The 26,594-nt window shown below is 45.4% G+C and overlaps 1 protein-coding gene across 1 annotated transcript in view; it reads left to right on the top strand.

The window, feature by feature from the left end:
* The first annotated feature begins 514 nt into the window (after nucleotides 1-514).
* TRMT11 (tRNA methyltransferase 11) overlaps nucleotides 515-26,594 on the top strand; it is a 46,704-nt gene continuing 20,624 nt past the window's right edge. Inside the window, 11 exon segments of the mRNA XM_075554593.1 lie at nucleotides 515-656; nucleotides 6,123-6,188; nucleotides 8,595-8,668; nucleotides 11,043-11,124; nucleotides 11,212-11,304; nucleotides 11,542-11,676; nucleotides 12,373-12,529; nucleotides 20,138-20,218; nucleotides 21,890-22,054; nucleotides 22,627-22,699; nucleotides 22,792-22,923. Coding sequence (XP_075410708.1) covers nucleotides 585-656; nucleotides 6,123-6,188; nucleotides 8,595-8,668; nucleotides 11,043-11,124; nucleotides 11,212-11,304; nucleotides 11,542-11,676; nucleotides 12,373-12,529; nucleotides 20,138-20,218; nucleotides 21,890-22,054; nucleotides 22,627-22,699; nucleotides 22,792-22,923 — 1,130 coding nt within the window. The 5' untranslated portion in view covers nucleotides 515-584.

The raw sequence follows: 26,594 nt of genomic DNA, 5'->3' as shown, positions 1-26,594 counted from the left end.
GGTAGCTATGAATTGGAATCATGGTTTCTGAAGTTTTGCATAGGTGGTAAAAGGTAGTAAAGTCTGAATCCAGGGCTGACCTTCGTAATAACCATTGAAGTACTGATTTCTCACCGCCATGGTCGTTTCCAACTCATAGGCGCTCATTAGGACCGAGTAGAAGTGTCCCTGTGGGTTTCCGAGATGATAAAGGAATAGGACAGCCTCATCCTTCTCCTGCTGAGCGGTTGGTGGTTTCGAACTGATGACCCTGCAGCCAGCAGCTCAACATATAACTATATCCGATTTATGTTCGTCATGTCACATTCCATGGGAGGGAACCATGCGCGTGGAAACAACACCCGTTATGTCCTGGCGTCAAGATTGAGCTCTTGTGGAAAGGGCATATGCTAGGGCCGTCTGGCCAGTCAGAGAGGCCAGGGTCGCGAGAGAGGTCTGCGAAGAGCTCAGGCCCTCTTCCGCCGCGCCCTGCTTCCGTTTCCGGTCCAGGTCCCGCCCCTCGGCGGAAACGCGGCCGAGTGCTGAGCGCCGGCGTGGGAGCGGAACCCCGCGCGGGCCGCGCGTGCGCACTGCGGGAGACTGCGATGGCTTTGCCGTGCACCTTGACCAGGTATCTGCTGCTCATGGCGCAGGAGCACCTGGAGTTCCGCTCACCGGTGAGCCCGCTGCGCCGTTCGCAACCTTCGGCCGGGAGAGGAGAGCGCAGTGGGGTGTGTTTAGCTATGGGGCCCGGCGGCGCGTGCAGGTGGGTCCTTACTCAAGGATTCCGGGCGCTGCTTGTTTGGGGTTGTGCGTCCGAGTTGGGCAGCGACCCCACTGGTCGACAGTTCGAAACCACCAGCAGCTCCGCGGGACAAAGATCGGGCTTTCTTCTCCCGTAAGACGTCTCGGAAACCCCCTGGGGATCGCTGTGGGTCAGCTTGACCAGCAATGCACCCCCGGGGTGCGTCCGAACGCGGCTAAGGGTGTGTGAAAAAGGAGCGTGAGATGGACCACCGCAACCTGACCAACTCCTTCCATTCATCCTCCGCTCCTGTGCCAGGCACGGAGTTAGGCAGGGGAATAGCCTCGGGCCCTTGCCCTCAAGAGCTCATAATCTAGCGGAGGACAGAGACGTCTGATGGAAACCTGCTATGTTAAGACTTCAAAGATGCGGGTCAAGGTCAAGGGGCATGGGGTGTGATGGGGAAGTTGAGAAAGTTGTTTTCTTTATTCACTCAATAAGTCTTCTCAGACTTTGCTGCAGTTGGGTGGGCCCTCAAGAGCCACACTCTTACTGGCTGAGCCACGCAAAAGGCTGAGGAAAATATAACTCAAAACTCACAGCCATTGAGTTGGCCCATAGCCACCCTATTAGGGGTGCTCTTAGAGGCCATCCAGCAGGGAAGCAACAAAGCGCACCCGGAAGAAGCACACCAGCCGGTGTGATAGGAGGTGTCAACTGGAAGAGGTATCAGAAGTTAAGAAACTAGCAATCAAATCGATATGAAGGGGTGTGAGTGTAGTGGAGACCCAAAATCCACCTGTGAGATTATTGGAAAGTCCCTCTCAGAAGGGCCACACAGAAGGCATGAAGAATCAGGGTGCGGGATAGCACTGTGGAACCCCATAACTAGTCATTAGTTCTTTATACTTCCTTCCCGTACTATGATGGGTTTTTAAACTCTGTTTTGCCTCATGGATCATGTTAGGTTTGCATTTGTTCATTTGTGTATTACATATCATTTGGTACATGAAAACCGAGATAGCTAACCCTTAAGAAACAGTAACAGGAGTAATGGTTCCCTGGGAGTAGAATAAGAGAGCGGGGAAGGGGGAAATAGGGAGCTGATAACATTGATGACTATATACTCCCATTCCATGGGATCAAACAACAGAATTCTATGTGAATGGATATATTGGATTGTGTAAGATATGGCAAAACCCCCAAAAAACTATTATAGGGGGAAAAATAAGAGTTCCTGTGGGTAAGGTGGGGAAGGGCGGGATTACGAAGGAGCTGATAGCAAGGAGTTCAAGAAGAAAGAAAATGTTTGGAAACTGATTGTGGTAGAAATTTATGATATTGCTTGTTGTGACTGAACCATGGAATATTAGGATATCTGTAAGATAGCTCAATGAAATGATTAAAAGTTTTTGAAGTATAGGATTAAGTAATAACATGGCAAATGTAGTGATGGGTGGATACACCGGGTAATGTGAGAGAATGCTGAAGAGGGATCCAGTTTCCAAGGGCAGATGCCTTATAAACCAGTTAGTATAAGTTTCTGAGCACTGGTACCGTTGCTGGTTGTGGGGCAGGCTGGTCTCTGGAGGATTCCATTGGAAGAGGGCACTTAAACGGTCATCTCAGTGAGGAGGAGGAGGAGGAGGAGGAGGTGTTGTTAGGGGTCAGGGCTTCGGTTCCCTCTCATAGCAACTGAACAAACAACAGAAGGAAACACTGTGCCCACACTCAACAATCCCTTCAACTTGGCGCCCCTTGTTGCAAGCACTGCGGTCAGTCCATCTCTATTCAGGATATTGTTGGTTTCACTTCAGTCAGATGTCTCCTTAGTTGCGTGAAGTTCAATAAACTAACCCTTTCTTCTCTGCCATCTTCCAGGTGAACTTCAGATCAGTTAAGATTTTATCAGTTGCTTACTTTTACTCGAATATTTCTGCCAGTGAAGTCCCCATGACTATTGTCTTGCCAACATTCTGTTCTCTTCATGCGGCCTGTAGAATGCCTCGTCACCTGTTACTCCTTCCCTTCTCTCCCGTTAGGCTTTTCCGTGCATTCTTTATTGTCCCCAATTTGTAGGTTTGTGAGTTTTCATCAAGAATGCTTTTTTGACTTGGTTCTATTTTTAATTAATAAGTGATTGGACTCCTGTTAAATGCTTCCATTACATGATTTTAAACTAAGAATTTATGGATATGTTTTTAAAACTACCACACCCTCAAAATACTGGTTTCTCATTGTGTCTCAGTTGTGTAGTCACCCCTTTCTCCTGGCAACAGTGTTGCACAGTTCACTACTGAAGGCGATGAAAGAGGACCAGAGGTCAGGCATGTTCCCCTCTCTCCCTGCCATTTCCTCAGCTGCCCACCCAGCTGTCTTCTTTTCAACGATTGTGCTTGGATATTCAGCAGAAGTGGTTTATGGTGTTAGACTTTTCCACACAGACTCAAAGTTGAAGTTTTATTCTATAGTTTCCCAAGAGCTGATATTTAAACAAATCCTTAAAAAAAATTTCTTAAAAAAAAAAATTTCTTTATCAAGAACACTCACGTGTTACTTGCCCCTCTTCCTTTTTTGCCTTTAATGGGAGTGTTCGTGATGAATGCACTTTGGTGCCACTACCTTGACTTTGGCTCAGGTGCAGCACTGTACCCACTAATGCTTTTGAACTTACTGCACACGTCAAGAAGAAACCAGTACATCGCATACTAGTATGATTTTGAGGACCTTTAAAATGTGCTGGCCTCCGTTGTCTTCACGTTCCATATGCCCAGGAAGATGGTGAGACCTCATCGTTCGTACTTTGGACATGTTGTCAGGAGAGACCAGTCCCTAGAGCAGGACAGCATGCTTCTTTAAGGGAAGGAACAGCAAAAGGTAGGAAGGCCCTCAGGGAGATGGAGTGACGCAGGGGCTACAGCAATGGGCTCAGCCTAGGAATAATTAGGAGGATGGCACAGAGTCAGGCAGTGTTTTGTTCTGTGGTGTGTAGGGTCACTTTGTATTGGAACTAACTTTATAGCATCTAACAACAACATCAATACCACCACCATCATCATCACCACCACCACCATCATCACCACCACCATCATCATCATCACTACCACCACCACCACCACCCACAGCAACACCAACAGCAGCAGCTGCAGCATTCTTTGGGTATTTGGCATCTTTATTAGGAACTCTTAATCCTGCTGTCAGGTAAGCCTCAAACTGCTAACCACAAGACCTGAGGTTCAGACTCAGGGGAAAGTTGAGACTGTCTATTCCCATAAAGATTTAAAGCTTCAGAAACCCCATAATAGGACCACTGTGAGTTGGAATCGACTCAATAACAGTGGGTTTGGTTTGTAAGGTAGAGAGTTTTTCTACAAACATTTGAAAGTTGCTTTTACAAGAGCAAGATGGACGAAAACACTGCTGAGCATGTGAGGCAGTCATGGCTTTGGTACATATTTGCTAAGTGATTGCTTCGTGCTTGCGCGGGGACTAAGCCCTGGCAGTCATTGAGGGAATTTTGCAACTTCGACTTATTTTTGGACACCAGACATTTCGTGTATGACCACTTCCTGAAAACTTGCTGCAACGTGGCTGTCTTTGTTCGTCACCTGCCCGGTTTGTTAGTGCGGGCACTCAGGTTGTTTTAAGAGACTGGAAACACGCAATTGAGGGTGTTGTAGGTTGAACAATTTTGTGACTTCAAAAATTACTGAGTTGTACTATTTAAACTGAAGAATTATATGGGATATGTTTATATCTCCATCTTTTTGGTTTTAGTTGCTTTTAAATTGGTGACTTTAAGGTAGATAAGAACAAATTGTTGCTATTGCTATGCCACCTTCAAGATTTTTGATGTCGTTGAGCTCAGTAAAATGTCACGAAAAGTCAAATGTCTAAACACATTAGCATGTGATTTCTGATAATAGTAGTTTGCCAACCTGATTTACTCCATGTTTGTCAGACTAGTTGTAGTCCATTAAATAGTTTTAGAAATTGACCTCTGTAAGACACCTGAGTCTCCACCCTTAGTTTTTCTTCATGCCTTTTTGCACAAAGGAGCTCCGGTGGCTGAGTGGATGCACATGGGGCCATTCCTCTGAAGCTCAGCAGTTCCAAACCAGCTGCTCCATGGGAGAAAGATGGCATTTCCTACTTTTGAGTTACAGACTGGGAAACACACGGGCATTTCTACTCAGTCCTAACAGGTCACTGTGAATTGGCATCGGTTCTAAAGTCATGAACTTGGTTTGGTTTGCTTGTGCGCATGAATGATTCTTAATGTCCCCCATCCCCACCTTTGTTCGGGTTACGATGTGAGGAAATGGTTTGGGGCTGCATGTAACCCCGGCCAGCTTCAGAAGGGAGGAACATCCAGTCCTTCCACGAGGCGGGTTCCCCAGAGGCCGAGGTCCCTCCTTATCTCTGAAATCCCTGCTCCCACAGCCCTCTACTGCTCTGCTGAGGATGATCACTCCGATCCAGGGATGATGAACAGTACTCGGCTCACACTACTCAGGATCGTGGGGCTTTACTAGGTAGCTAATCAGTTACAAAATCCTAAGGATACTGTTCTTTTGTCCATTCAAACCACTTCTGAGTCAGGCTAGCTGCGTGTCTGTCTCTGCCCTGTGCACTCTCAGCCACCAGGTCCCTTAGCCTCTGCCTCTGTGGGTATAGTCTGCCCACTGCTCTGCCTCACCGTCTCTGCCCCGCTCCTCTGCCCTGTCTCACAGTCTCCGTGTAGCTCCTGGCTCCCACCGATTCAGACAGCGTTGTCCTGCACGTTCCACTGGCAGCTCATCTTTCAGGATGGTTTCAGGATGTTCTGTTCCTGTTTTTGAGATGCCTTACTCTTCGATCCAGAGAAATGGCTAAACTGACCATTCCTCTCTGTTCGTGTTTCACACACCCTTTATGCAAGGTCCCCGCCACTCATTTAGTGGGAGTTACAAAGAGCATATGTAAGCTAAAATCTTCACTTCACCACAATATGTAATTAATATTGATAACGGGGCAATCAATTGATGGCGGATTTTCCCTCTATAAAGTTCTTTCTGCCTAATGTGATATCACCAAAATAAATTTCTTACTAATGCCCACGGGAGTGGTTATTCTCCATACCAGGAACATTGCTGTGAATTCTGAGGGTAGGGCAGAATCTAGAACATTGGCCACATAAATCCTTGGTATCTGAATCGCGCACAGCAGCCTGTAGCGTTTCCTTTTTTATTTGTCAGACTGTGATCTGGATAAATGATGTAAGTGATGTGATACTCTTGTAACGTTCTTTAAGGAGAACACATTTGAAGTGTTTTTTTTTAAATGCTGTTACCAAAACCTGAAATTAAATATGAGTGTGATGTTAAAATGCTTTCTCTCTATCATATTTTCATTATAGGAAATAAAGTCTTTGGTTTCTCTTTTTGGCGGTCAGTTCACCAGCAGTCAGGAAACTTATGGAAAGGTAAGTTATATATATACATATACACACACATATATATACACACACACAAATATATGTATATCATATGGTATATATTTATAAACAAAACTTGGAATTTTAAGAGAAAAACTGTACATCTTCATTTATGTTTTTTATCTCCATTTATGTTTTGTGAGGTTATTTTGTGTCCATTGCCAGAGGTAATTTAATGAAAAGGATGTTTTGAAAAATTGTAGTTTTGGAACCAAATTTAGATTTATTTTCAGAATTTTATTCATTTCGTTAATTGATACTTTTAAGTTACATAGCTGTACCTTAATTTATGACTGTATCCTTTCCCTGGAAAGAAGTCGTCATCTATTGATGAGGATATGTAGAATCAGAGTTTATCACGTTAGAAACTGAAATTTGGGCTTTCACGGGGAATAATTTTCAGCCTTGAATTGGGCATTATTGCGATTATGCATTTATGTGCTTTCTCTGTTATATGCTTTTCTTCTGAATGTGCTGTTTCCCTCTCTGCCACCGTAGTTGTAAGAATTCCGCTGTCTTCACTTTACACCACATCATCCACAGCACCCTTGCCCCCCGTGGGGCCCTCCTTGTACCCCCTCCCCAGGCTCCTTTAGCTTGGGAGACTAAAAGAGGCCTGAGCCGGTAGAATCAGGGCTGTAGAATGGACAGGGCAAGGTTCCCAGGGAGATTCTCAAGGGGAGCCCTAGCGGAATAAGTGTACCCTAGCGGAATAAGCCGGTGCATTGTCATGATGTGAGAAAACAAAAACAAAAAGTCAATGGGTGCCAATTTCTTGGCTTTTTCCTCATCGAGGCAGTTTTTACTTATCATTTTTCCTAATAAGACCTTCTGATAATTGTGTCCTTTGGTAATCCTCCAAACTAGCCTCTATAACCTCTGAACTGACTTCTTAGACTTGGAAACCGCATTTTTTTTTTGAGGTATTGTTCTATCAGGACCAAGACAAATGTTTTACTGAGAGAACTCGTCTGCAACCATCCACTGGTCAAGGCGACATGCAAACACAGTGTTTGCCACGCGCTGCGCACGAAGGGCCTGGGACCCTCCTGGCCACGCTCTGCTCTGCCCCCTCCGTTGTCCCCGTCCTTACCGTGGTCAGCGTTGTGGTGTCTCCCTGGTAGAATTCTTAAAGGCACTTAGCTGCAGCACAGCCGTGATCACCAACTTGGCCATGTAATCGTTCCCATGGGCTACTTGTACCATCAGTAGCCAGCGATATTTCGTTGCAGTCAGGTGGCTATAACTTTTTACCTAATAAGAAAAATACTACAGTGAGGCCTTTTTCCCACTCTGATTATTTTTTCTCCCAGGTAGAGTAAACGTTAGAAGAAGAAAATCGATATGACAGGGAGACTTTTTGGCAAGTATAGAGGGAGCTTATATTGAAAGGCCCCATGGAGCGAACTTGGATTCCTGAGTGTTTTCACTGAAGGGCAGAGGGGGAGGCAAGAGGAGAGAGTGGGTCGACTGGATGAGCATGATGAACAGAAGTTGGCTTTCTGGGTTTGCTGTGTCCCAGCAGGGGCTTATTTGAGTGGGCCTTCACAGTGCTCTGTATCTTTGGTGCGAAGCTGGAATGGGAGGAATTCCCTGGAGCTATTTTGCCCTCTCAGAGCAGAGCTTCCCAAAGTGAGTGAGACTCCCCACGGGGGGCGATGCAGGCACAGATACCTACACTTTATCCTGGGTTATGGGATGCAAGAGTTTAGTTTCCGTCGGGGCCGTGAGTGCCACCGCCCCCCTTGGAAAAGGGACAGTAGGCTGAATAAGTTTGGGAACCACTGCCATGGAGGAAATTATAAAGTGGAAAAATTACTGATATTAAAAATATCTTCCATGACTTTCTGTCTGTGGTAGTTAATCCAGAAGGGCCCTCCTTCACCTTTAGGGTGGCCACAAGGGGCTGCAAAAAGAGGGCTCACTTAGCTACAAAGAAATGGGTTCCTTAGAAGTCAATAATAGAATAAATGCCTGTGTTACCAGGAGTGATTAACAACGATAGAAAATGAAAAATTCTAGAGATTATATTTTGGAGCATGAAAGGTATTCGTTTAGTCATTCAACTTTAATATGAGGGCAAACACAAAATTAACCTTAAACTTACATACATTTTCATTTAGTTCACTAACATCTTCATCTATATTCACGCCATTCATTGCCTTTTAGTTGATTCTGGCGCATGGTGACCCTCTGGGGTCATTTGTGAAAGCGTTCTTGCGTTGTGCCCCTACACCGTTACAGGTCATCTGCCTAGTTGCCTTCGTCGTGTTGGAGACACTGTAGGATGGCCAGCCCTGTGTGTTCTCACATGAAATAGGATGTCTTGAGTAGACGTCCGTGGGTCACAGAACCATCAGGAAGAAATTGCATGTTGTTGTTTTTCCCTTTCAGTCTCCGTTTTGGATTCTTAGCATTCCCTCGGAAGAGATTGCCAGAAACTTAATGAAACGGACAGTGTGTGCCAAGTAAGAGACTGGTAACGTTCACCACGCTCCTTAGGACTCCTGTGACCTTGTGCTAACTTGCCCGCAGGTAGAGGGGTGGGCTGGTGGTGAAGGAGGGTGCCGGGCCATGGGGGGCACCGGAGGCTGCAATTACACGCTTGTGCCACTGGGTGGCGGTGGGGGAGCAGGAGAGTCATCCCACTGAAACAGGGCGAGGTGTTAGAAACACTTGCCTTGGAATACTTTTCTCAGACTTCCACATTAAGCCGGAGTACAGCATGAAACATACATGTGGTGTTATGAATAGGATAGATGCCACTTTTAATTAGGTCTAAAGTAGTGGAGATCAAAAAAACGTTTCTCTTGGACTTAGACCATCCGTCGTTGCTGTCAAGTTGACTCGGGTGACCTGAAGACCTCCGAGGTGTGGCCCCGCCTGCGCTCCTGGAGTCTTTCCGTGCAGGTTTCCCCATCCATCTCTCCACGCGGGCCGTCCACTCTAGACCTGGTGTTGCTTAGCCATCGGCCCTCCGGGCCAGAGCAAGGCAGTTGGGTGGTGTTCTGTTTCGACCCATGACGTTTTCATTGGCTAGTTTGTCCCCAACTACAGTGCCCAGCGTCCCTCCATGTCTCTTAGTCTGGAAGCCCCGCTGGTGCTCCGGCTGGCATTTGGTACATCAGCGGCACAACTGCCAGCGCCATGGCAACCTGTAAGCTACCAGGCGTTGGTGGCCTTGTACTCGCAATTAATATCCACCCTTACTATTTTTTGTTATTTTGCTTTTCAATGTTTGACCTACTCAGAGTCTTCCCTGCCCAGAGTTATTTTTGGATTGCCAGCTTTCTGCTTTCAGGTTATATGCTTCCCAGAAAGCTCTCTCCCCCCTTACAATGTAAGCTGTCTGATGGCGGTCAGATTTGTTTCTGTTCTGTTTCAGTGCCTGGGAGGGTTCTGGGCCTGAAGTAGTCTATAATAGATATGCGTTTGTGAGTGAATGTAGCAAGCTTACTGTTTCTTCAACACTGAGACTAAGAACAGAACTGCATGCATAGGCCTACGGATTTTTCACAGTCGAGGTGGGTCTTTACGTGGTTGCTAAGTGAGGGTGTGGTGGTCCCTTCCCACGTGGGAGCCCTGAGTTCTGTTCTCAGCCGATCCAACTTCTGACCATCCACGACCTGCCTCTTTGTGAGGGGGTACAAGGTCTGAGACATTTCAGTGAAGCTGCCAGACGAACACACACTAGAGGAAAGGCTTGGGAACCTACATCTGCAAAGTAGCTGATGAAAACCCGACGAAAGTCAATAATTGGTGGGGTTTTATTTTATCTCAACAATTAATCTAATGAATAATGGGGGTGACATAGAGCCACACAAGGTTTTGTTTCTGTTGTTCATGGAGTGGATTGCAGCTAATAAACTGGAGTAGTATTACCTTTGGGGCCCATATTCGGAATTTAGTAGGAAGGAAAGAAGGAATTAGTTTTCAAATGAAGGAATTAGTTTTCAAATGAAGGAATTAGTTTTCAAATGAAAGAATTAGTTTTCAAATGATAATGTTTATGTTCTATGTGCAGCATTATTTACAATTATGTAATACCACTTGAATTTAGATCAACAAAACTGATGTTATGGAGATCGAATTCTCTTGCAACCAACCATCAAACTCAACGCCATCGAGTCGATGCCGACTCACAGCAGCCCCGCAGCACGGGGTGGACCTGCCCCTGCGAGTTGCTGAGACTGTCGCTCTGTACTTGTCTTTCTTCCGTGAAATGGCTGGTGGTTTTGAACTGGTGACCTTAAAGATTGCAGCCCAACATGGAACCTCTATGCCGCCAACTCTTTAAGAGCTGTCTAAGCTGATGAAATAAGAGTTTGCTTGTAATTGCTTAAATGCTCTCCCTGAATGATGAGCGTTAGAAACTTTTTCTAGCACACTGTTTTTTTAACAGTTTTGATAGTAAGTATTAGTAAATGTTACTAAATAGTAGCTACATTTTAATACTGTCATCTTTATCTGGCTCTTTTATACACAGAGAGAGAAAACAGGTAAAAATTGAATTTCATGCCGACTTTTAACAGTTCCACTAAAGTAATTTAATCTTATTGTATCATTTGTTCTAATACAGCACTATAATAGTGAAATGTTCCAAACCAACCACAACAAGAAGAACAACAATAAACCCTGATGTCTTGCTCATACGTGAAGGTCAACTCCTCTATGTGGTTGGGAATGGAGCTGTATTTGCCTCCAGGATTCCTCTTTAACAGCATGTCACTGATGCTTTCTGATGGCTGTAATGGATTGCACATAAAGACCCAGTGGAACGACACGCTTCACTGTGTGAACACATTTCCTCACTGGGGTTAGTTGTGACTGTTTATTTCCTAGGTCTATATTTGAACTGTGGGGTCATGGAAAATCTCGGGAGGAGCTGCACACTTCTCTGAAAAAGTACCCTGTGGAAAAGATGGTGCGTACAGCAACATGGCTTTAAATCAGGGTGCCTGCTGATGCTGTCGGCTTGCCAAGCTTCAAAGGTTATCTGCTTTTATCTTAGGTTCCCTATCTACAAGCAAACTCTACGTACAAGATACAAATTCATACTTTCAACAAAACTTTGACACAAGAAGAGAAAGTCAACCGCATAGACGTAAGTGAACGTCCCGGATTCATCCAGTCTGGGCGCCATTGCCGTACCGTAAACACTGACGTCTGCGAAGCGCTCGGTTTGTACCACGTTTTACGCTGAGTACTTTTCATGGGTGAGCTTGCTCACTGCCGACCCCAGGCTTGCAAGGTGGTCCGTATAATCAGAAATGCGGCATTTCCCTTTAACATTCTAGTGGGGCATTCGAAGTTTCTTTCGTTTCTCCCACCCACCCCTCAGGCACTGGAGTTTCTGCCATTTGAAGGAAAAGTGGATTTAAAGAAGCCACAGCACATATTCTTCATTCTGGAGGATTATGGTCTGGACCCAAACCGCATCCCCGAGAGGCCGCATAATATTTACTTTGGCAGATGGGTAAGCCGGGGTCCGTCCCATCTCCGTTTGTGGCTCACGTTCAAAGCGAAGCCCAGCTTGTTTCTCTAAAAGCGAAACTCGACTTGTCACTGGTCGAGCTTCAAAGTAGCTGAAGGGTCAGAACTCGGTGCTGATGACAGTCGACGGGGGTAAGTGGCTACGGTCTCGAAGCAAGTGGGGAGCGTGTTAAATCCAGAACTGCAGGAAGAAGCGAGGGACCCAGAAACATGAAGGCAAGGCTTACTAGGAAATAAGACGGTTGTGTTCTTTTTTTAGCGAGAAAAGGCAGAGCTCCTTTGATGACGGCTGAGGAATCTCGCTTGTGTAACTTCCCCGGCTAAGTTTTCTGAGTGATAGACTTACTGCAGAGCCATTCTGCCTACGCCCTGGAGGCTTTCGGGGTCAGTGGTAACTAGTTTACATCACAGAATCGTGTCACTTAGGATAGGCCAAAGTTATTTACCAGCAAGACCTGGAATAGTTATGTTCGAATCCAATTTAGACTTGAGACACCCTGTAGACAGACAGACACATCAAGAAAGTCCATGAATACTACCTCAGTCACCGTTTTTTAAAGGGACAAGTTTAAACTTTACAAAGTGGTAAGAGGGGTCTCATCAAGAAATTGGTATGGTGAAGATGATCTCACACCTTTTCTGAAGGTTTATGCTAATTTTTAAAATACTTCTGATCTAGATTGCAGACGGACAGAGGGAACTTATCGAGTCATATAGTGTGAAAAAGAGGCACTATATTGGAAATACAAGTATGGACGCTGGTTTATCATTTATCATGGCCAACCATGGAAAAGTAAAAGAGAATGATATTGTCTTTGATCCATTTGTGGGAACAGGTATTTCTCTATTTATATTTCACCACTAGTCTTGCAGAGATGCTACTCGTTTGCAGTGTTGATAGTGCTGTGCGAGTAAATGGCCAGAAGAATGTCTTAAAACCCAGTCGGTAGAGGGTAAGGGATAGCCACGGACACCTGGGATAGCAAGTAGCTAACCGTTTTGCACTTGGAGAAAGCATGCTGATGGAGTTTTATGGATCACCCGCCCCCCATGCCCACGCCCACCGCCCCAGGTGAGAGAGTAGCATCAGAACTGAAGATGAGGACTAGCATTCCAAGGTTTTAATACTAGATAGAATTAGCGATACCATGTATTGTAGGGCTGGGATAAGCATGGTGCCTATTTAAACAGGAACGCTCTTTCAGGGAGAAAAGCCCAAGAAGGTAAAAAATGTATTCATGTTTTTAGATTGCTAGCTGTCTACTTAGCTGGGTGGGGGTTGTGGGGTGTGTGTGTGTCTTAGTCTTTGTGTCGTCTGATTGATTGAGTTAGTGAAAGTTTGCAAGTACGTGAGAAGATCACGAAAGTGACTGGTTGTTGTGGCCTGGCCACGACTTGAATTATTTGGGCACTTCATTGGAATGTCCTTTTAATTTACTTTTTTTTTTGCCTAAGACTTAATGTTGCTTCAACTCCCCGCCGCTTTTCACTTTAAAGAAGAGAAAGCTATTTTCCCACGTTCAGGAGGCTAGAAGTCCCACAGGATGTCACCTTAAATGGAAGGTTCCCTTTCTGTTACTTCCGCAGGAGAAGCTGGCCCGCAATGGGTATCCCTTCTTTGCTTGACATTTTTACAAGGCATCTAGCTTACCCCATTTATTTGTCCTTCTTAAAGTATTTTAGGTGAAAGTTTGTACAGCAAATTAGGTTCCCCCTCAATTTTTCTACAAATTGCTCAGTGACAGTGGTTACCATTTTCACAATGGGCCCGTCTTCTCATGATTTCCATGATCCTTGCTGCGTTTCCATCTGTTAACTCCCCCTTCCCACCCACCCACTCCTTCCCCACCTTCTTGTCTTTGCTTTGGAGCGAATGCCGGCTGTTTGGTGTCATCTAGTCAATGACTTAAGGGAGCCCACTACTACTCATGGGTTCTACGGCTTGCTTTATCAGCTGTCTGTCGTTTGCCTGAAAGGTGACCTCAAGGAGTAGCTTCGATGTCAAGTTCAAAGGGTGTCGATCATAGGGGCTCCTCCAGTCTCTCTCAGTCCAGTAAGTCTGGTCTTTGAGAACTTCAGCCCTGGTTTCCTTGATCTAGACCTTCCTCAGGGAACACTGACATTTAGGTTTGTCCACAGAACCCACTGTGGCTCAGATTCCGGAGGAACAAATTATGCCTGTGGTTGGGGTTTCTCCCTGAGGCCAGCTGTACACATCTGGACCTTCTGCAGCAGTGGCGGTGCCAGAGCTCACTCTTGTTGAATGTAAATATGTCAGGAACAAAGACCTACATGGTTCTGTACAACTTACGTCTTCCATCAACTAGGTGGAGAGATCTTCAATGACACATGAGGACATTATGACCCAGAGAGAAGTTACGGGGCTTGGCCAGTGGTGTATATTTTCCACGTTTTGTGGCCGGGATTGCTCTTCACACCTCTTCCTCCAGAGCTCAGCCATGCTCAACTCTTTAGCAGCCGTATTCCGGCGGCGTTACTGCGTGACCTTGGAGCAGTGTCCCTCGTGGGAGCTTCTCGCTGTAGCACAGAGCTGTATAGTATCCCGTCCTGCGTTTTGTTGTCCGAGTGCCTTGATCTCGTTAAGCTGGATGATTTCCCACCCTGCCTTCTCTTCCTCCACCCCCTTCTAAAGTGAAATTGATGCTTGGGAAGAATACTAGCTAGGCTTATTTTTGACCAGAATGTTTCTTATTTGAGGTTTGTCTGATACTTCTTTGTGATTAGATTTAAGTCGGCATTCACAGGTGGACTGCTTCTCAGGCCATCCTGGCTGGAGGCACAGGATGGCCGCCTGATCGTCATTGGCAGTGCTGATTTTGGTCAGCTGCACAAGTATTGTCTGATCCCGCCACCCCCCCCCCACCCCCACCCCCCACCCCCCCCCGCCTCTGCTCGATGCAGTTACCGAGCAGCCCGTAGGGAGATAGTACTTCGGGTTAGACGTTGGGCTGCTAACTCCAAGGCTTACCGTTCAAAGCCAGCAGCTGCTCCTGGGGGGGAAAGATGAGGCTGTCTGCTTCCATGAAGAGTCCTTGATCGTCTTGGGAAAGCCATTTAGGGTTGCTAGGACTGTGAATGAACTCCATGGCAATCGACGGGGTTTGAGAGATACAGTCAGACCGTGTAGCTCCTCTGGTCCTCATTTACATCACCAAGGGATGCTACGCCTGATAGAGATGGGTCTTATGGTAATTCATGACTGCCTGAACCAGTCTTCTATTTATTTGTGGTGAAAGTCGCAGATCATAAAATTAACCATTTTAAAGTGGTATTTGTGATACTCACTTTTTGGGGAGAATATAGTATTTTCATTCCTAGAGAGTCCTTATGCCTATTAAGCAATCACACCTATCCTCCCTGCTCTCCCTTAATCACTCGTTACTTTGATGGTAGCAAGTGATGATGCCCCACCTCTAGCCTGCCCGCCGTTTGGACCAGTTCCCCCTTAGCATTAGACTGGAATCAAGAGCCTTCCCCTCCCCGCCCCCCACATTTACTTACCTCTCTATAGTTTTGTGGATTGCCCATCTACTTCTTTGGCCTCTAATAATTATATTTTGATGATCAGATTGCTCTAGATTTGGCCAGCTTGGTGACACGCTCATATCAATGCAGAACCCTGACTTGCTTTAGAGGAAGGGGTATCAGAACCCAAGATCTAGGCGCTAGATGTCCTTGCTTCCAGACTTCTTCAGTGGAAACCGTTAACACATATGAGCATGTTATTATGCATATATTCTTATACACCATCCTGGAACTGGGTATCCCCCTACACATGCCTGTGCATATACATACTTTAGAAGTTTGGGATTTTCATCTATACTGAATTCCAGTTCATTTCCATAGGGATCTTTCTTGCCTTTTCCCATTCTTATTTATTTTCCCTTTCTTCCACAGTTAAAACTTAGAAAGCTGAAAATAGGATTTTTGGGTCCAGGTTAAATTTGTTTCCTTTACATCGATGAGGCCAAGTTTATTGTGCATTGGCTGGTTCTGCAGTAATGAAGGAAGGAGCAAGCAAGCCGTCTTCAGTGTGGTCAGCCACAGGTAGACTGGCCCCTAATCACTTTAGGGTAGCTCCTTATAAACGGGGCCTCAGCTGGCCATTTGATTCTTCATATGGGGCAATTAATGGAGAATGTAATGAAGATTTTTGCAAAGATGCTGTTAAATATTTTCAGAATTGATACTGGTGATGTAAGCATAACATTAGGATCTTAGCCTGTCTCTGGTGCTTGGGTTGGGAACTGGTAATCGCCAGTAGTTAGGAAGATATGTAATTCCTGTGGGAGTCTCGGCACTCTGGAGAAACACATCCACAGAAACTCATGTAGAAGAGAGAGTTTTATATAACGGGTAAGTGCACACCTAGAAAACACCCCAACCCAGTGCTGCCCAAGCCCACAAGTCCAACATTAGCTCATTAACCCATATGTCCAACACCAATCCACAAAGTCCTCCTCCATCTCACAAAACAGACACAGTGATGCCGACTGCAGGAGGAAAGCCGAGGCAGTGAACGTGTAAACATCTCAGTGCTGGCAGGGGTCTCCACCCGGCTGCTCCAGCACCCAGGGCTGCATCGGGGTAGGTTCATGTGGCTTCTCCTTGGGGATGTCTTGTAGGAAGTGAGCCTTGTCAGTTGAAGCAGGGAACTGGCTAAGGCAGCTGCACCCTGGTCCGACCATCACAAAGCAAGAGACCCGAGAACTAGAAAGGCAAGAGTCACTGAGTCATTTATCCCTCCGTCCTTCAATTAACCCACATGTGTTAATCGGCCAGGTTGGCACAATAAACTAACGACCTCAATTCCTAAGCAGTTTGTTCTCCTTGGGCCTTTTGCCGACTTGAAGGAAATATGGGGGAGCCTTGGGTGTTCCTCCTTTGCCTAAGTTTCCCAAATGTGTTGCCCTCTGATTACTAATGGTTGTCCTTTTCTCAAGGTGGTAATGGATAGAAAAGTCTGAGGAAACAGAGAGAGAATCATTTCCTGCAGAAATACATTTCCTTGGACTTTCATACAGGAAGCTGCTGTTATCTAGAAAGATGCTGTAAGCTTTGGAAACACGGAACACACTTTCCTTCCCATTTTAGCCAATGCAGCGCTTCTCATATTAGTACTTTTTAAAAGTTACGTGTCTCCATTTTCCTCTGGGGGAACTCTCAGTTCGCAGGAAATGGTAGGAGTACCTGGGTGGTAAAAATGGGTGTTCGACTGCTGGCCAAAAAGATTGGCGGTTCAAACCCACCTAGGAAAGTGGGCTTTGCAGTCCACTTCCAAGAGGCTAGAGTCTTGGAAGTCTTGGGGAGCAATTCTGCTGTGCCTGAAGGCGTTGTCTTGAGCTGAAATTGCCTCAGTGACGACGACGGCGACTGTTTTGCTCTGAGTGTGTCTAGATCAAGGCACAGCTTCAGTATATTGAATGCCTGCCAATGGCAAAGCCCGACCTGTGATGGGGTGCACACCACAGTCACTCAGTGTGCGGCTTTACTAAATACATTTCATAACAGATTTTGCTCTGTATATATAATTGGTAAGCGGATGGCCATTTCTTTCCATCGATGCCCCATTTAAAGGAGGTAAGATAATATAGAGAAAAGAGCAAATAGAAACAGCTTTAAGCCCTTGCTCTTGTCAGTCCAGTGCGACTTTGGGCTTGACCTTAGTGCCCCTTCAGGTGTGTTATCTGTAAACTGGGAGCACTAGTGTGTGTGATGACCACAGGAGGTAGCACTGTGCGTGCGGACAGTCAGCTGCCACGTGGTGGACAATAGGCTGCAGGGGTTATCACTGTTTTCTAAGATTAATGGCGGTTAAGCCTGTGAGTGCTCTTTGGGTGAGGGTTTCAATAGTGACTAGTGCTGATCAACAGTTTGGCCGTAAACTCATCGTGGGCCCCCTCTGTGGCTCGTTTCCAGCCTACATCTCATCATTGGGCAACTGTTGGCCACTTATGGCAGCAGGCAAGGGAATTGAGGCTAAAATGAATGAGCCGTATTCTTTGTTATGAGACGGATGTGTCCTCAGGGGCCTTTCGTGCCTCCAGGGAATGCTCTTTCCTTGCCCAGCCGATGGGCACAGAGCCGGACATTGGGAACAGCGCTTGTCTCCGTCTGGGAGGAAACTCCGGGGAGGGAAAGAGATGTCGGAGCGTGACGCGGTGGCTTGTTGTAGATCTGTGGGTCTGGCCTGGTTTCTGCTTCCCATGTTGTCTGACCTTTTGGGGTCCCACTTGTGCCAGTCACATGGCTTGTCGCGTAGCATTTCTATTTGCTAGCAGTGTCCTTTGGCCAGTTTATTTAGTTAGGGCTCTTAAAAAGTAGTGTTTTTCCTCTGTTTCCCCCTTTCCTCCAACCAAACCAAAGCTCAGCCTCTCATTTTCACATGTTTGTGAAGATTAGTACTTACCGGATATACTCAAGTATAAGCCGACCCGACTATCAGCTGAGTATATACGGTGGATCTCTAAAGATGGAAATCACGTATTTGTTTCTGCATAGATACACATATCCTAGAGAAAGAAGTCAATTTGCTTTTGTATTCTTTTGCCTACAAGATATTGCCCTTCAATGTGAGGTGGCCACTATTTTAAGCAATAAGGCGTTGAAGCCCCAATTTGACTGTCTAGATAAGTTAGGGGCTGGACTTCCATTTAATGTCATAAATCAATGAGTCATGGTAGCGCCCCCTCAACACTTCACCTGTCCTGTCTCGTACTTTTCTTCCACCAAAGCAGCTCTGAAGAAAATGCCAATTAAAGTGTAACTAAGTGCAAAAGGGCACTTCCGTTTAATAAAATTAAAAAAAGAAGAAAAGAACTGATTGCCCAGTGACCAGTTCAGAGTAGCTAATTTACTGTGACTTATTTTGTAAAGATTTGAAGCTTGAAGATAATGCTCAGATGCAGTCTAACAGATTATTCATCTCCTTCCAGCAGTGTACTGTAAATTGGGTCTCCTCAAAACTCACTCTAAGCAAATGGATCAGGGTCTGTTTCAGGAAGCACAGGAACACATTTCTGTTCCCTTGGCACCTAGTGCTTCTCGGTGAGTATCTGCCTCGCCTGGCAGACTTGCAGTAGTAAGTCCTCGTGACTGGGTGAAGGGACTTTGTGAGTGGCCCAAGCCATCACGTTCTAGTGCCAGCCCTCGCTGTGGATTGGTCACAGCAAGGAAGGCTTGCCAGGCGGCCTGCACACCGCTTCCACCCCAGCACTCTGTAGAGCTAGTGTGAGGGACCTACGTTTGGTTTCTGCTGTCCTCCCAGGCTCCCATCTCCCCCCTCCTTCAATAGGAAGCCAGCGTCCGTCAGCTACAATGTTTTTCCAGAGCCCAAGTATTTTCCACGTATAAGTCGCTCGACTCTTTCAAGTGGCTGTGGCAGGGACACCATGTGCTTCTTAGACCTTGGGCCTCTGGAGGCGATCCCCACCTTCATCTCAAGCCCACGTTTAGGAAGGCCTGCAAAGAAAGCGCCCCACCTGGGTCTCCCATGTCAAGATGTGCGTTTCCTCATCTAAGACGAGGTTCCTGCTTGACTGAAAGCTCTTACTGAGATTTGCCCACTGAGAATGTTTTAATTCTGACGATAAAAAAGTAGAGTTTAGTAGAAAGAATCCTTATTATTATTATCTAAGTTTATAGAGAAAATTTTGCAAAATTTAAAAAAACTACTGTTTTAAGGGATTTCTTAAATGTTCTTATCTTTTTAAATGTCTTTTAGGGCCTTTGTGACATGCAAGTGGTCACACTTACCAAGTAGCTTAATCTAGTAGTTGAATTGTATTGGGACATTTCTTCTTACTTTGGTTACAGGACTAAATAACAAAGAACAGTATTTATATGAGTTGTTTTTGCCAATGTTTCAGAATTGTTATTTTGCAGCTTACATTTACAGCTAGCTCCAAAAGGAGGCATAGTTATTTGACCGAATAAAACAGTAACTGTATCTGATCCTCATCGTTTACGTTTGTGAAAAAATAATGCCTCCTGTTAGGTATGCCTCTTTCATGATTTGAGGCCGCCCAGCTTTGCTGGGTATTGGGTCCAATGGTCAGTTTGTCAGTTTGCGTTTCTCTTGCCACTCACTGGTGAGTGTAGCAGCCTGATGTGCTCATTTGTAAAAAAGATGTGTGAGGAGCTTCGGAATTGAGCTGTCAAAATAAACTGTATAAATATGCATTATTTTGAGCACCAAGATAGTACATTTTCAAGTGTTAGTACCAGGGCATATACGTCACTTCCTTGTGACCATTTTAGTTATTGCAGCCTACGTGTTTGTTTTTACACGCCTGAGGCCAGGAGCAGGGTCCTTCCAGGGTACTCTGCCTGTCCCCCGTTTGTAAGATTCTGTTCATCTTAAACATGGGGAATCGGGAGTCAGAGATTTTCTGGTAACGAGTCTTCCTTGTGTAATCTTTCAGGTGGCCTCCTGATAGCATCTGCTCATTTTGGTGCATACGTCTGTGGGACAGACATAGACTACAACACAGTTCATGGCTTGGGTGAGTACAGGTTCCACACAATATTACAACCTTCGGGTTGTACAGAATAGTTTTACGTGGTATTGTACATGCACATCTTCATTTTTAATGTTCAAACACAAAGTTGTGGTAGAATTTGACAACATTGAGACCTGGTTTGGTATCAACTTTCTGTAAAGAGGGTTCCGTGTGTGCTAGGTGATTTCCTCCGGGAACACCAAGATAAGCGGAACACAGCCCTCCTCCTCAGAGGTATGTGCAGTCTTGGAAAGAGAGCCAGCAATATGTGGGCAGGCTGTGTGTAAGGTTGTAGACTTGAGGCTTGGGGGAGAAAAGCAGGGGTAGGCACTCAGCATTTTGTTCATCGGCATCTGCTGTCACTGAAGCATGTACGGTTGTTTCATTTGGGTTTAAGATGAGCAGCATTCTTTTTTCGGTAATCGTACATTGTGCACACACTGGGTTAGTTTGAGGCCTTCAGGTTCTGTATATGTTTCTAGTTTCATCCCCAATCAGGACATCTTTAAAATACTCAGAGGTGTAAAGAGGTAGCTCTACAGATTCAGCCTCGATTGAGGGTGCATGAAGATAGATCTGCTTTGCTTTTGAGGCAAGTTTGGAAAGTATTTTCAATGTTAAAGGTTTCTAATGATGTGTGAGGGATTGGAATGGAATCAAACTTAAGGAAAGCATTCCCTTGTAGCTGAACACTACTCAAACTGGTCACCTTTTCCTCGGCGTTTGAAATGGCATGCGTGCTCGTGTTGGAGTACGGCAGCCTGAGACTGCCCTCGGGGCTTCTCCAGTCATCCCATCGAGAAGCACCTGTGTGTCTTTGTGACTCTCCCGTAGTTCCGTTCTTTTGTCAAAGCATGATGATAGATTCTACTCGGTGGCCTGTCCCTTTTTTCTCTCCCCTTGTTTATAAGAAATGCAGTCATCTGAGGAAATGGGTTCTGTTTTATGCACTACATGTAAACGAGATAACCAAATGAGGACGGCCTCTGTCTGCAGTGTGGTAGAGTAGCCACCGTGCAGAGACTTAGCCCAGTTGGCTTTACGTGAAGCTCTGAGCACTGAAGTTCTGTTTGGAAGCCATGGCCTGACTGTCAGGTTCCTTGAGTAGAACCCTATGTGAGGGCATTTCCTCAGAGCTTAGCCCACGTGCGGTCCGGTGGGCCCTTAGTCCCCCGTGCTGCTAACCTCTCTTGAGGCCCCAAATTCTCAGGTTTCTCCCCAGAGTACAAACACCTTTTCTGTCAATCCTACATTGCCACTTTGTGTGTTACTTCCTGTTGCCCAAGAGCTACTTAAAATGAGATGGTCATGATAAAATTAGACCAATGAGTTGTATGATATGTCCAGTATAACTCAATTAAAAAAAATTCAGATCCTTTGATTCAATAAATTCCTTTCCTCAGAGTCAATCAAATTAGAATGTAATAGGTTCTCAAGATTGAATGAGCATTTTAAGGCAGTTTTACTTGAAAAGAACATGGAGTAAGGACATATTTATAACACCTTGAAAGAATAATTATGTACATAAATAAACAACATTTAAAATAAAAGCATATTCTATTTCAGTGAATGTAGGCTTAGATTACCTGATTTATTACTTTGAGCCAAATGTCAGGAAATAAGCACATCTTGTTTAATTTTGTACTTTCTACCTGTCTTTTTCCGTTCCTCCAGGAAAGGCTAGTAGGAAAAACCAGAAATGGAGAGGACCAGATGAAAACATTAGAGCCAATCTTCGCCAGTATGGTTTAGAGAAACATTACCTTGACGTCTTGGTTGCAGACGCATCGACACCATCCTGGAGGAAAGGCACACACTTTGACGCAATCATCACTGACCGTAAGTTCCGTTTTATTCAAAGGTAGAAGTAATATTAGTTTCCTAAAGTCACTGACACGTAAGGAACAAAATTAATCTACGCACACACACAGATGCTAACTTGCGCTATAGTGCATCTCATCCATCGTTTCTTCGTAGTGTTAAGCGAACAGTGATTAATTGAGCTCGGTAAGATTTTGCGAGTTGCATCTATTGTGGCCTTTACCCTATAGTCAAAAGGAGAGCCATCCCTCTCAGTCGTCATACAGGACGTGTATAGAGAGCCATCTGAGTTTGTCCGTTGACCCCGTCAGATCCTCCTCTGTGACAGGATCCAGTCTCGGGTCAGTGACGCATTTAGTAGTCAGATCTCCTCTTTCCTCCTTACATCTTTTTTGCCTTTTATGACAGTGACGATTTTGAACAACATAGTTTCACCCCCTTTTGAAACTTAGAAACTAAAGCGTTCATCTTGTTATTCAGTCTCACCCCAATATTGCCTGATCCCCTGAAGAGTCCCCACGGATGTCTTTCTGCCCCTCAGTGGTGACTGCATGACTTTGACTCTCCTTGTTGCCTCTGTTTCTGCTCAGCACCTTACGGCATCAGAGAATCCACGAGGCGAACGGGCTCACAGAAGGAAATACCGAAAGGGGTCGAAAAATGGTGCGTGTGAAATATGAGATGACGGATATTGCTACTTCTTAGTTAATTCAACGTTCTTAACATTTTAACTTAGTTTTAAATTTCCTTTTTAGCCCAGAAAGCCATGTTCCTGTGTCCTTGAGCTATCATCTGAGTGATATGTTCTTTGACCTACTCACTTTTGCTGCTGAGATGCTTGTATTGGGTGGAAGACTGGTGTACTGGCTACCAGTGTACACGCCAGAGTATGTAACCTTAAAGAGATTTTACTTTTAATTCCATTTGTGTTGTAAATTTGACTTTTTCCCCCCTCTTGAGCCTTATCTCTCAGGGTTAAAGCCTTTGTTTACAGATAGTTATATATAAAACGCTCCCCTTATCTCACTTGAATTGCTTTTATCTTTGTACTGTGGGATAAATCTGGCCTGTTGAGACTGTTTTTGGCATTTTTACAGGGTTCTTTTAAAAAAAGTGTGACAGGCGTCATCTATAATATACAAATATTAACTACCAAAAATTTGCCTACCCCTATTGGTACCTCACGCTTAACGCGTTGACTGATTTACCATAGCTCTTTTATCAGGCCGCCAGCAAAAGTCTTTTCAAACCATTTTACTTATTTGATCAACATAACAAGTCTCCTCAACATACACGCTGTCTGCTCTGTCCACTGCTCTGCCCTTCGCTCCCTAGAGGCACCTCGTGTGGTCAGTGTCCGCAGACGACATCACTTTGTTGGCCTGCCGCTGAGCGGGGGGCCTCTGCACTGTTAGCATGAGGCCTGGGGGGTGGCATGGGAAGGCCCGTGGAGCTAAGTTTCAGCTAAAGATAAATTGTAGCTGATTGTCACTCTTTCACCTATTGTTTAACGTTGAAGTGCCACGTGGCTGAGAATGCCTTTGGGCTTGTCTAATTTATTCCTTCATTTTTTAGCCAGTACTATTGGAGGCACTTTTAACCACTTTTCAGTATTCAGAGATGTGAAAGGTGACCACCAGATGCTTCCTAGGTGACTTCTTTATTTTAGGGGCGTTTCCAAATGCATGTACCCAAAGGGACATTGTCAGAGAGTGAAATGAGAGGTGCGCTTTGGATCAGTTCCCCTGTTAGCTTTTCCGTGGATGATGCTACTCCATGTTGTCGACATTGCGAAGTCTCCTGATGCATCATGGCCGACCCTGAGAAGAGGGAGGAGGGACTATGTGAGGGCTCTGGCCCTGGGTCTGTGGGCTGCTGCCCTACAGCTAGACTTGCCTGGTTATTTCATGGGATCTTCATGTCATATAAAAAAGCAATTGCTTTGAGAAAACTCGTGCTTCCACCTTCTTCCAGGCTCTCTTATTAACGCGTTACTAGTCAGAATTGACTCCAAGGTAGTGCGCTTGGTCGTTGAGTTTTTATTATTGATTAGCTTACTTATGAAGTGACTACTTAAACTCACACTTATCATAGAATGGACATTTTTTGCTTTTGCAGCATATTTTATTCAAAATATTCACTTCAAAAAATAACATGTCATCAAGATGAATGTAAGGCTTTAATATCATCTGTAATAGTTTGAAATAATGTCCTTGTTTGTCGGCAGTTTAGAATTGCTGTATATACTCGTGTATAGGCCAAGTTTTTCAGCACAAAAAAATGTGCTGAAAAACTGGGGTTCGGCTTATACATGGGTCAGTGGTACCCCAGTGAGGTGTAACATCTCGCGGGTGATTGCTGTCCCTCCGCTGTTCATTCAAAGCCCCACTGACACTGCAGGGCTTTGAATGTTTGTTTACTCACGTCTAACCCATCAGAGCCGTCCTATGACGTGGACGGCTCCAATTCGCAGAAGAACCCGTAGTGATTCACTTACAACGGCAGCTGAAGTGGTAAGGATGTGTCTGTGGCTGCGCTCCATCTCTCCTCTCTGGTCTCTGTGTTAATTCACATCCTGCATCCCCCGCCCACATGCCCTCCTCCCCCTCCTCCCCCTCCTCCCCCCTCCAACCCCCTCCTCCCGGCTAACACATCAGCAATGTGTGTGTGTGTGTGTGTGTGTGGGAGGAGGGGGGGCGGAGGGCATTACCATGAAAGTTCTTTTTCAAAGTCTTATTTTTTCATCCTATTAGAAATGGATACTCTTGAACCAAAACATAAACGCCAGTAATATGAGGCTGGTTTCAAAATGGAGGTTGTGTCAAGAGCAGGAGAGAGCAATAACAGTATTGCAAGTAGGGAATTCTGTGTTGACGAAAAGCAAGTGAGGGAGTGGCGGAAAACGAAGGCTCACTTGGAACAGATTCGAAAAGCTAAAAAAGCTCGTCGTGGTTTAACATCTTTTTATGGGGTTCTAGAGAGTGCATGGCATAAATGGGTTATGGAGTGTCGTCAAAATAGTTACTGTGCAACACGCATGGGAATCCGCAGACGTGCTCTACAAATGGCTAAGGATGACAAATGTAAAGCACCGGGCATTGAAAAATTTGCTGCATCAGCAGGGTGGTGTACCCGCTTCATGGATAGGTTTGGCCTACTATGTTTGAGACAAAGAACAAAGATTTCCCAGAAATTGCCATAAGACTTTGAAGAAAAAAATTACTGCACAGCTTAGTTACATGTGAAAAGTAGTCAGAGCTGTTGGTTGGAAAGGTTTCCTCACCGTCTGACAATTGAAATAGCAGTCAGGAACCTGCCCCCACAGGCTTCGACCGCCCTCCTTCCTCTAGTGCAGAGTCCCCGCTCCAGAGAGACTGGACTGACCTTGTGAGAGCACTCAGATTCTGTGCGAGTACAGTTATGTATGGATTGTTCTGGGCGCTGGACGAGCCCCCAAGAAAGTGATTTATTAGAATTTAAAAAAGAAAGAGAAAAAAGATCTTTGTGCACTTACCTCTTGTCATGTGGGTTCTGTCCGTGTTGCTGGACGCCCCCTTTCCTCAGCTGGTAAAACTCCAGTTATATTTCAAGGTCTGCTCAAGTGTGCGACCCTCTCTCTGAGGCTGCTCTCGTCAGCTCCTCCTCTGTGTCCTCACCGCTCAGGGTACCACAGACTGTGACTGTCTGTGAGCCGGGTACCCACGCTTCCAGCCGCGGGCACGGGCCGTTGAAGACCTGCGCTGTGTGTGTAGATGGTGCATAAAGTCAACCCCTATGTGTGAAAGCGTTTCAGGAGCTAGTCGCTAAGGTGTACTGAGCGCACATAACTGCGTGCCCACCTATCCTACCCTGCTACACCTTGGCTGGCTCGTTGTTCCCAGGTGTAGGCACTCTGTCCTCTAATTACAAACTTTGTGTCCTTAATTACAAACTCTGTGTCTTTGTGAGAGATGACGTGATAGAAGTGTTGCCAGTGAAGGGGCTTTGATATGTGACCCGAAGTAGGATTTGGGGATGACTCTTAATTGTAGCCAACTCGGCATTGTGGTTGCGCCGATGGATGAAGGGAACATGGTGAGTCTGGGAACGTTTCAGCAAGGGCATCCACCAGGGTGAAACCTCTCAGGCGCGCACTAGAGCTCTATTGACATTTGAAAAGTCCTTAACTTGAAGCACGAGGACAGTTCCTGGACAGTGGGTGTCGATTAAAATTATGCATGTAAAAGCTAGGAGCCTAAACACACATTTTTTGTTGTTTTATGCTTGGAAACGGACATACGATTTACACAAAACATGCCCCTTTAAAACGTATGATTAGTGTTTTCGTTAATATATTCACAAAGCTGTGCATCACCACGGTCTGATTCCAGAACCTTTTCATCACCCTCATTTCTGTTAGCCATCCTCCCTCTACACTCCTCTCTCTCTCTCTCTGGAGTTGCCTCCTCCAGACGGACTGAGGTTTTAAAATAGCTCACGTAGCTGGAAGGGGGACAGACACACAACAGGGGTAGAGATAGGCTTCTGTGCTGTCATAGTGCTGTTTACATAGGAATTT

The sequence above is a fragment of the Tenrec ecaudatus genome, chromosome 7, assembly GCF_050624435.1.
Source record: "Tenrec ecaudatus isolate mTenEca1 chromosome 7, mTenEca1.hap1, whole genome shotgun sequence".
Classification (NCBI taxonomy): Eukaryota; Metazoa; Chordata; class Mammalia; order Afrosoricida; family Tenrecidae; genus Tenrec; species Tenrec ecaudatus.
The sequence above is the reverse complement of the archived record's forward strand: the minus strand, read 5'-3'. Positions and strand labels throughout refer to the sequence as shown.